General features: G+C 47.4%; 3 protein-coding genes across 5 annotated transcripts in view; 2 read left to right on the forward strand and 1 right to left on the reverse strand.

Moving 5' to 3' along the window:
• Positions 1-387: 387 nt before the first annotated feature.
• Positions 388-4,090, forward strand: wnt11f2 (wnt 11, family member 2). Of its 3 annotated transcripts, none has more exons than XM_017459534.3 (5): positions 388-594; positions 2,026-2,261; positions 2,407-2,684; positions 2,893-3,185; positions 3,404-4,090. In XM_017459534.3, the coding sequence occupies exons 1-5, from the start codon at positions 524-526 to the stop codon at positions 3,576-3,578; spliced, it is 1,053 nt and encodes a 350-aa protein (XP_017315023.1). In that variant the 5' UTR covers positions 388-523; the 3' UTR covers positions 3,579-4,090. The 3 variants fall into 3 exon arrangements, with proteins under 3 accessions (XP_017315023.1, XP_047007964.1, XP_017315024.1); XM_047152008.2 differs by lacking the exon at positions 388-594 and adding an exon at positions 657-784; XM_017459535.3 differs by lacking the exon at positions 388-594 and adding an exon at positions 833-860.
• An 867-nt stretch (positions 4,091-4,957) lies between these two features.
• On the forward strand, positions 4,958-7,311 carry LOC128632697 (immunoglobulin-binding protein 1). Its single transcript, XM_053679419.1, has 6 exons — positions 4,958-5,218; positions 5,698-6,009; positions 6,103-6,298; positions 6,385-6,455; positions 6,617-6,726; positions 7,031-7,311. The coding sequence occupies exons 1-6, from the start codon at positions 5,007-5,009 to the stop codon at positions 7,177-7,179; spliced, it is 1,050 nt and encodes a 349-aa protein (XP_053535394.1). The 5' UTR covers positions 4,958-5,006; the 3' UTR covers positions 7,180-7,311.
• Positions 7,312-7,585: 274 nt separating this feature from the next.
• The window catches only part of zgc:158432 (uncharacterized), a 9,167-nt gene continuing 6,752 nt past the window's right edge, over positions 7,586-10,000 (reverse strand). Inside the window, exons 5-10 of the mRNA XM_053679420.1 lie at positions 9,025-9,092; positions 8,725-8,790; positions 8,562-8,618; positions 8,380-8,439; positions 8,102-8,225; positions 7,586-7,938 (exon numbers count right to left, since the gene is read on the reverse strand). Coding sequence (XP_053535395.1) covers positions 7,855-7,938; positions 8,102-8,225; positions 8,380-8,439; positions 8,562-8,618; positions 8,725-8,790; positions 9,025-9,092 — 459 coding nt within the window. The 3' untranslated portion in view covers positions 7,586-7,854. The remainder of the gene's footprint in view (positions 7,939-8,101; positions 8,226-8,379; positions 8,440-8,561; positions 8,619-8,724; positions 8,791-9,024; positions 9,093-10,000) is intronic.

Below are 10,000 nucleotides of genomic sequence, written 5' to 3' on the forward strand. Positions count from 1 at the left end.
CACACACACACACACGCACACACACACACGCACACAGGCAATAGTTGTAACGGATTAAAACCGCGAGCTTGTAAAATGTTGTTTTATTGAATCTGTTAAAACGTCGGTCAGGCACTTTGATGAAAGAGAGAAACGATACACAGCAACACACTTACAATCATTTACAACTTTTTACTTGAGTGCTCCATCATAATAATTACATAATAATAATAATAATAATAATAATAATAATAATAATAACAATAATAATAATAATAATAATAATAATAATAAGTAGAAGAACTCATCGACCTGTATTATTATTATTATTATTATTATTATTATTATAAACTCAGCAGCACTCACGTGACTTTAAGGTTAGGGTTAGGGGGCGTGGTCTCGCACCCCCCAGGGTTGAGGGCGGGGTATAAATGCGACCCCCCGCGCGCTCATCTCTGTAAACCTCTGCGCTCTCCAGGTTCTGTGCAGAAGCTCCTCGGTGGATTCCTCAGGACTTTCATAATCACCCATAAAGCGCGGAGAGATGAAGGGATTGCTGCTGACGTCACTGCTGATCTGCACCAGCGCGCGCGTCACCACCGCGATCTACTGGCTGTAAGATCCACATTTCAGTTTCCTCTACATTTATTAACCACACAGCGCGCGGCTGAACCTTCACCTGTAACCCAGCAAAACAGGTGGGGGTCAGTGATTAGTGCAGGTGAGGACGGGAATGTTTCACCTTTTTATGATGTTATTGTCGGAAATGAGCCCCCGCCCCCGCAGAGAGGCTCGTGTGAATATCGTGAGTATTTTCACATCAGAGCATCTCCAAGTGAAGCGCAGGCTTCCTAGACTTCCTAGACTTCCTCGTGCTGAAGGTAACATGGTCTGTGCACTAGAACATTCTCAGGGGAGAAACCGACTTGTTGTTGTTGTTGTTGTTTATTTGTTAATTTGTTAAACATGGATGTAGGTGTGTGATGAGAAAGAAAGCAGGCGTGCTGCAGTTGGAATCGAATCGTTTTCAGACCCGGAGCAGTGTGAATGGAAACGCCGTCTGTTCGGTTATTGTACTTCAGGCCTCTTCAAGCGAATCGCAGACTTTACTTTCCACCGTTAAAATGTTCAATGTCTGAATGTTGATTTTTCATCTTTTCATCGTTCGGTTATTTACCGTTAAAACCAAGCAAGAAAACATTAAAGTTCCGGAGCTGAAATTAAAGCCGCTCCCTAATAACTGGTGTAATTGTTTATTATTTATTACTTTATTCTCATATTCCCAGACGCCGGCGTTAAAGCCGCGACATTTTACTGCACTGGAGCTTTCAGCAGCACACCAGCATCAGACTCCAACAATGGGGCGTGGCCTTAAAATCCGAAGGCGGGGCTTGTGTTTGAAGAGATCTGGATAACACTGAGGTTCACGATTGATTTGTAAATGAAAGATTCTTACTGCAGGTGTGTGTGTAAATGTGTAAATGCCACACACAGTGTTAGTGCTCTGTAGAACCACTCAGAGGTCAAAGGTCACCATCTGCTGTGACTATAAAAAAACTACACACTTACTCTCCGCTCGGGTCGACTTTAGATTCACCCTGTGTGTCGCTTCAGAAAGGTCAGAGGTCATTAACTGAGAAAGGCCGCTGAGTGACTCCACATATCACACTGTCTTGCATAACGCCTGTCTGCTAACATTAGCGCGTAGCATGTTGCTAATTTAGTTCAGCGCAGTAAGAAGACGACGGACTGCAGGTTTATCAGTGTGATGGATTCGCCTTTACCCCCGGACGTTTACGTTTCATTCAGCATCTGAGACACAGGGGGCTGTGAGAGTCATCGTGCTGCCTGCGTAGGCTCCCTCCTCTTCCTCTTCCTCTCTTCCTCTCCTCCTGCTCCTCCTCCTCCTCCTCTCCTGACTAGAACATTCTCTGAGATCTCTGAAGTGTAAATTTGTGCTATATTAAAGTGTGTGTGTGTGTGTGTGTGTGTGTGTGTGTGTGTGTGTGTGTGTGTGTGTGTGTGTGTGTGTGTGTGTGTGTGTAGGGGTCTGACGGTGAACGGTAGTTCAGTAGGGTGGAATGAGACGCAGCATTGCCGCTTGCTCCACGCGATGGTTCCGGACCAGCAGCAGTTGTGCAGGAGGAACCTGGAGCTGATGCGCAGCGTGGTGCGAGCGGCCGAGTTCAGTAAGACGGCCTGCAGACACGCCTTCGGGGACATGCGCTGGAACTGCTCCTCTGTAGAGCGCGCACCTCACTTCCTCCCCGACCTCGCCAAGGGTGAGTCTCACTCTCTATCTCTCTCTCTCTCTCCCTCCCCATCTCTCACACACACTCACACCACTCACACTGAGGATCCTGTGTATATAGTTTAATACACGCCCACATTCATATATTCATCTCTCTCTCTCTCTGTGCGTGTCAGGTACACGTGAGGCTGCGTTCGTCTCCTCTCTCTCCGCGGCTGTTCTCAGTCACACTATCTCTCGCGCCTGTTCGTCGGGCGAGTTGCCGAGTTGTTCGTGTGCGGCGGCTCCGGCTGAGCAGGCGTCTCCGGATTTCCGCTGGGGAGGATGTGGAGATAACGTACGCTTCGGCCTGCAGATGGGCGCGGCTTTCTCTGACGCCGCCTTAAACAGCAGACGCTCCGCCTCCCCTTCTGTGCGGCTCATGCACCTGCACAACAACGCCGTCGGCCGACAGGTGATAATTATTACTGGAGTGATTATTATACTTTTGGTTTTGGGTTAGTTTCTTCATTTCAACCAAAGTTTGCATCAAGCTCCTCCCACATGGAACCGAGCAGGTGTTTATCTTCAGGCAAAAGCTTGTCTCTGTCTTCATTACAACTGCACTCGCTCTTTCCCTTGCTCCATCTCTCCTTCACTCCCTCTTTCCCTCACTCCCTCAGGTTCTGTTGGACTCGGTGGAGACGAAGTGTAAGTGTCACGGCGTCTCCGGCTCGTGTTCGGTGAAGACCTGCTGGAAGTCCCTCTTGGATGTGGGTCAGGTCTCGGCTCAGCTCAAGGCTCGTTACCTGTCGGCCACCAAGGTGACGTCACGCCAGGTGGGCACACGCCGTCATCTGGTTCCCCGGGACATGGAGGTGAGACCGGTCCTGGAGAGCGAGCTCGTTTACCTGATCAGCTCACCCGATTACTGCACCTCCAACATCAAGCACGGCTCATATGGGACCACGGACAGGTGAGTACACACACTCACACACACACACACACACACACAACCTGGGGCTTCTAATATCCAACCCCGCCCAACCTGAGATACTTTCACCCTACAGTTTTGTCCATAACAGGGCTCCATGTATCAAATGCCTTCAAGACAAAGTCCAACATTAATGTGTGTGTGTGTGTGTGTGTGTGTGTGTGTGTGTGTGTGTGTGTGTGTGTGTTGTCTCTCCAAAGGCAGTGTAATAAGACGGCAAGCGGGAGTGGCAGTTGTAATTTGATGTGTTGTGGGCGGGGCTACAACACCTACACTGAGCAGGTGGAGGAGCGATGCCACTGCAGGTATCACTGGTGCTGCTACGTCACCTGTAAGAAGTGCACACACACCGTCGAGAGACACGTCTGCAAGTGACACACACACACACTCGAGAGCCAAGAAAGAGAAGGACTCCAAGTACAAGCACTACCTCTCCCTCACTCTGTATGTGAATACGACCCAGGAAGCTGATGAGTGTGTGTGTGTGTGTGTGTGCGCACACTGGACTCACACAAAGCACGAGAACAGAAAGACGAGGAAACCCCTGCGTCTCGGCTTGACCTTCGACGTGCCCTTGTCGACTTCCCCTACTCACACACACAGGTGGAGAGGAGTGTGTATCGCAGCGGACTTTACACACAAACACACACTCTGAACGCAGAGGATTAAATACCAGGATGTTGAAACGAGACGTGAAGTGGTTTTGTTCACTCCTGTTTGTGCCGCCATTTGAGAAAGAGACTGTCAGGTTCCAGCAGTGCATTGTGGGTAATCTGAGTTCCTGACCCCACACACACACACACACACACACACACAGGTGTTTATCGTGTTTGTATCTCACTGATGTAAAATAAACTTCTGTGTATGTATTTATTTTAAGTAAAACATCACAGTGGTGTGTGGGTGTGTCTTCATCTAATTACTGATCACATGACGGGCACTGACCAATCACTGACCTGAACCACACAAACTAAAGACGGGGTAAATAACCGGGATGATTAGCATCAAAGGCACTTTTAGGATGCGAGCCACTGAAAGTTTTAACACACACACACACACACACACACACACACACACACACACACAGAGCCTGTTCTGCAGATTCCTTTGTGTCATCAGGATTTTCCTGATTCTTATCTTGGTGTCACAGGATAAAATAACAATGAAAACACACACAGGTCTGGGAAGATTACTGAAATCTACAGTCAGTGTTTAAGCTGCTGATTCCTGTTGAGTCGTTCACAAAGAGGAGAGATTAACACTATCAGCTCTCTCTCTCTCACACACACACACACACACACACACACACACACAGCTTGTGTATGCTATCTTTTCTACTGAATAGTTTATCTTTTTTAAGTTTTGTGAAAGTACCGGTTTCCACCTGAATACTGCGCTCTCCTGCCCTCTACTGGCTAAAAGCAGGAAGTACATTCGTCAGAGAGCGGATAACTGCTCCGCTGCTGGATCCTGCACCCCTACACGACCCCTTTTTGTGTCTGTGGTGTTCGCCTGAATAAAAACCAACACTTCGCTAACGTAAAGTCGAGATTATATTTAATAAAGAAAACTTAAATATCATTTCACTAAATGTTGCACTAATATATTTACACACAAAATCTATTCACGAATGGATAAAGTGTCAAATGAACACGTTAATAAATCAAACCTTTTGTTAACCGGGATCCAGGCAGATAGAGACCGGAAACCGACGGGGTGCAGGAAGTGCGCGAACGCGCGTTACATCACGACACCGGAAGAGACGGAAGCCGAATTGGACCAGAAACGGTGTGAGAGCTAAACATGGCGTCTGCAGAGGAGAGTGTCCAAACAGCAGATGCTGCAGCTCCGGCGCCCAAACTGTCAGAATTATTAGATTCAGGATGGAAATTATATGAAGAGTTAGACAAGAGCAACGAGCCGACAAACTCCGACTCTGTACAGATTAAAATCAAACGCGGAATTAAACAGCTGGAGGAAGCGACGAAGATGGTGTCACAGCTCAACCTGTTCAGGTAAAAAATACTCCACAAATACTCAGGAATGATAAAGTTCTTATCAAACACACTGCAGCGGAACAGGACTGAACACTTCCGGGGTGAAATGCATCAGTGTGTATCCGTACACACGGCTCAGTGTGCAGTGTTTGTGTGTAAATCAGATCAGCTCCTCTGTGTGGACTTCAGTGGGACCGAACAAGAGAATGTTCAAACAATGTTAAAAATCCTTTAAACCGTTTAATAACACTTTAAACCGTTTAATAACACTTTAAACCAGTTAATAACACTTTAAACCAGTAATACTAGCACCTCAGTCTGAGACGCTTCAGTGTGAGGTGGGCGGGGCTAACCTATGGGTCGTGGTTATGGAATTCTCCACTGACCAATCACAAGCATGATGTGGATCTTCCACCTTTTAGTTCATGAATAAACTCCGCCCCCTTTTCTTTTCACAAGAATTGTAAAGTTTTAATGTACGTGTGTGTGTGTGTTAGCCGTAACGAGGAGCTGGACGAGATCTCCACGGCGGATCTGAAGTTTCTGTTGTTACCTGCATTGCTGGCTGCGCTGGTGATGAAGCAGGTGGGCGTGGCTCAGCGCTTGGAGCGTGTGCAGATTGCGCGTGTTCACTTCCTGAGCTTCCTCAGATGCTGTAAAGATTACAACATCAGCTCGTTCCACATGCCACGAGACGCCCAGGACGCGGAGGCTTCCTCAGGGGCAGAGACTGATACACCGAGACCCGCTCACCACGCCCAGCCTGACCTCATCACCATGGCAACACAGAGACAGGCCAAGATTGAGAGGTGAGTCAGGCTCAGGTTGGTGTGTGTATTTGACATGTTAAAATGAAATATGTGAGTATATATATATATATTGTGTGTGTGTGCGCGTGTTAGGTATAACCAGCAGAAGCAGGTGGAGCAGAAGCTGGCTGAGCTCAGAGTGCAGGTGGATGGAGGTTCGGTGGATGAGGAGGTGACGAGAGAGTTCTACCTGTTGCAGGTGCGCAGGTGGATCACGCTCGCTCTGGAGGAAATCGAGTCCATCGACCAGGAAGTCCAGATCCTCAGGAGGATGCCTGCTGTCAATCAGGTCCTGTAGCTTGCTCTGATAATGCTGAGGCTTCTCAGTTAGGACCTGTCCATCAGAAGCTCATTAAAGTTCGGTTTCTGTTTCAGGCTCCAACTCAGAAACCGAGACGGGCACCGATGAAGCCCTTCATCCTCACTAAAGACGCAGCACAGGCCAAGTACGTGTGTGTGTGTGTGTGTGTGTGTGGACACAGTGCTGAGTTGTGTGTCATAACATGGCTGCTGAGAGGTCACACTGTGCTGATCTCACTGTGAATGAGTAAAATGACCAGCTGATGGTGTGTGTGTGTGTGTGTGTGTGTGTGTGTGTGTGTATCAGGGTGTTTGGTGCAGGATATCCCAGTCTTGCCACCATGACAGTAGACGACTGGTATGAACAACACAAAAGGAGAGGATGTTTACCTGACCAGGGCATCCCTCAGAGCACAGGTGCATATACATATACACACACACACACACACACACACACACACACACACACACAGACTTTTAATAAATGTCATAATGAACACCAGGTGCTCTACACTAAACCTTCTTTAGAGACAACATCCCCTTCACATAGAAGCCACACCTTGTTCACTGTGACCACACCCCTTTCACTAGGAACACTTCCCCCTTTGCTGAGGCCACACTGTGTTCACTGAGACCACACCCCTTTCAGTCACTAATCATTATTTAACTAGTGAGCTATCAAATATCATTTTTTTAAACGTGTGTGTGTGTGTGTGTGTAGTGGATGTGGATGCACAGGAGCGAGAGAAAGAAGAAAAGGAGAGGAAAGAGGAAGAGGATGATGAAGAGGCTTTGCAAAAGGCTAGAGATTGGGACAACTGGAAAGACACACACCGTCGAGGATACGGCAACCGCCAGAACATGGGCTAGAAGTACACACACACACACACACAGTAGAGACACTTTCTCAACGTGACTTACACACACACACCTGACGCTAAAATAAACATTTTCATTTGATTCCTCTCTGTGTGTGTGTGTGTGTGTGTGTGTGTGTGTGTGTGTTTGAAAGAAACTGTTTAAGTTCCTCTACACTTGTTTAAACCGACATGAATAATTAAGTAGGATAATCACATTTCCTGAGGAATGTCTGGAGAACATCTGGACTCCTTCAGCTCCACCCCCTCATTAATATAACAAAACTACGCTACTCCATGAATCTATGAGTATGCAAATGAGAGACTGATGCGCTGCGGAGGAGGAGGAGGAGAGACACTCGGTGTGATGTGGAAATGTTGTGTAATGAATAAGTAAATGTGTGAAATGAATAAAGAAATTGTTTTGATTTAAAGAGCTGTTTAATTTTTTGGCACAAAGTAAATTGACAGTAAATATTTAATCCTGAAAACATTCTGAACATCTCAATTCTAAATTCTTTTTAATCCTGATTATTTCATCATTAAATACAAGTGAATCAGTAGCACCTAAAGTTTACCATAAAACATTCCTGTATTTAATCATCAAGTAGAATTACAATCCTAAAACATCAGAGACACACTGAGGTGGGGTGTGTGAGAGAGAGAGAGCGCGCGAGATGGGCAGGTGTCAGTACGGGCGGCCGATTTGAGCTCGAGGAAACACACTGCCACGTTCAGGAGCACTGTAGGATGGAGCAGGGGGCGGAGCCATCTGAAATATTAGCATAAATAGTAGAATTTACATAAAGTATCATTAATAATGTAACACTTTCATTTAATGCTCACCGATACTGGAGTGTGTGTGTATATGTGTGTATATAAGTAGGAGTTGTGTACATAGAAGTATAAAAGTGTGTGTGTGTGTGTGTGACCACCTCCGCATAAGCTCGGGGGGAAGGGGGTTGGTTGTACTGCTCTCCAGATGCACCGTGATCCTCGTACGGGTTTCTCGCTCTAGCATACGGGTTACTGACCGCCTGAGCCCCGCCCCCTGTGTAGCTACCACACACACGCACGCACGCACACACACACAGAGTGTATGACTAGACACAGATAAGTCGTATCTCCCTGCTCGGGTGTGTCTTCAGTTCAATGATGTTAAAATCTAATCACAGTAATAAACTGATTAAATACAGTGATGTGTGTTTATTACCTGTAGGGCTGCTGTCCCGCCCGCTCTGGAACTCCCAGTGTACCTGAGGAGGGGGGCAGACTGTCTCACACACACACACACACACACACACACACACACTGCCTCAAACACTGATGATAATAGGCATCCTGGACCTGAGAGCATGAGAGCGTGAGTGTGTGTGTGTGAGCGCATGTGTGTACCTGTATCGTGCCCCCAGTGGTGGTCTGTCAAAAGCAGGGCGTGTGTTATCAGGTGCACTGTGAGAGATAAGAAAACACACACACATACACACACATAAACACACACACACTGCTAACAACATTCTGATGCTCTCAGAAATGTGTGTGAGAGTGTGTGTTGTACCTGTACTGTGGTGGAGGAGCTCTCATTGGTGGTCCACCAGATAAAAATTGTGTGTTATCTGACACACTGTACACACACACACACACACACACACACACACACACACACACACACACAAAATCAATTTTTATGAATGGATTATAAAAATGAAATGATAAAATGGTCTGGAATGAAATACAACAGAAATATAGCAAGACTGAAGGCCGCCTCGTTCACCTGTCTGTGTTCCTGTCTCACATATCGGCTGTAATCTCTCTCCCAAGCACACGCACACACACACACACACACACGCGCGCTCACCTGTACGGCCGAGACGACACCATGGGAACTCCCACCTTCACTGGCGTGGGGCCGGGAGGAGGAGGAGTCTTCACACAAAAGATAGAGAGAGAATCATAGGTCAAGTTACACACACACACACACACACACACACACACACTCACTCCCCATGGTGAATATCAGTGTATCAGTTATTTCCCTGACAACCAACTCAGCCTTTTCTGGAGGAAATGAAAATGTTTATTACGATCGTAAATCAGTGGAAAACAGAACGAGATTCATTTCTACCTCCAGAAGCTGAAAAATCACACAGAGTCATTTTACACCTTACACCCTACACCCTACTCCCTACACCCTACACCCTACTCCTTACACCCTACTCCCTACACCCTACTCCTTACACCCTACACCCTACTCCCTACACCCTACACCCTACTCCTTACACCCTACTCCTTACACCCTACACCCTACTCCTTACACCCTACACCCTACACCCTACTCCCTACACCCTACTCCTTACACCCTACACCCTACTCCCTACACCCTACACCCTACTCCTTACACCCTACTCCTTACACCCTACACCCTACTCCCTACACCCTACACCCTACACCCTTACTCCTTACACCCTACTCCTTACACCCTACTCCTTACACCCTACACCCTTACACCCTACACCCTACTCCCTACACCCTACACCCTACTCCCTACACCCTACACCCTACTCCCTACACCCTACACCCTACACCCTACACCCTACTCCCTACACCCTACACCCTACTCCCTACACCCTACACCCTACACCCTTACACCCTACACCCTACTCCCTACACCCTACACCCTACTCCTTACACCCTACTCCTTACACCCTACACCCTACTCCCTACACCCTACACCCTACTCCTTACTCCCTATTCCTTACTCCCTACTCCTTACTCCCTACACCCTACACCCTACTCCTTACACCCTACACCCTTACTCCTTACACCCTACACCC

This window comes from Ictalurus punctatus, unplaced genomic scaffold, assembly GCF_001660625.3.
Source record: "Ictalurus punctatus breed USDA103 unplaced genomic scaffold, Coco_2.0 tig00163742, whole genome shotgun sequence".
In the NCBI taxonomy this organism is placed as follows: domain Eukaryota; kingdom Metazoa; phylum Chordata; class Actinopteri; order Siluriformes; family Ictaluridae; genus Ictalurus; species Ictalurus punctatus.

Coding starts and splice junctions, on each gene's coding strand:
- wnt11f2 (XM_017459534.3), top strand. CDS start 524: ATGAAGGGATTGCTGCTGACGTCACTGCTGATCTGCACCAGCGCGCGC. Junction 2,262..2,406: donor CCTCCCCGACCTCGCCAAGG/GTGAGTCTCACT, acceptor TGTGCGTGTCAG/GTACACGTGAGGCTGCGTTC. Junction 3,186..3,403: donor TCATATGGGACCACGGACAG/GTGAGTACACAC, acceptor GTCTCTCCAAAG/GCAGTGTAATAAGACGGCAA.
- LOC128632697 (XM_053679419.1), top strand. CDS start 5,007: ATGGCGTCTGCAGAGGAGAGTGTCCAAACAGCAGATGCTGCAGCTCCG. Junction 6,299..6,384: donor GGATGCCTGCTGTCAATCAG/GTCCTGTAGCTT, acceptor TTTCTGTTTCAG/GCTCCAACTCAGAAACCGAG. Junction 6,456..6,616: donor AAAGACGCAGCACAGGCCAA/GTACGTGTGTGT, acceptor TGTGTGTATCAG/GGTGTTTGGTGCAGGATATC.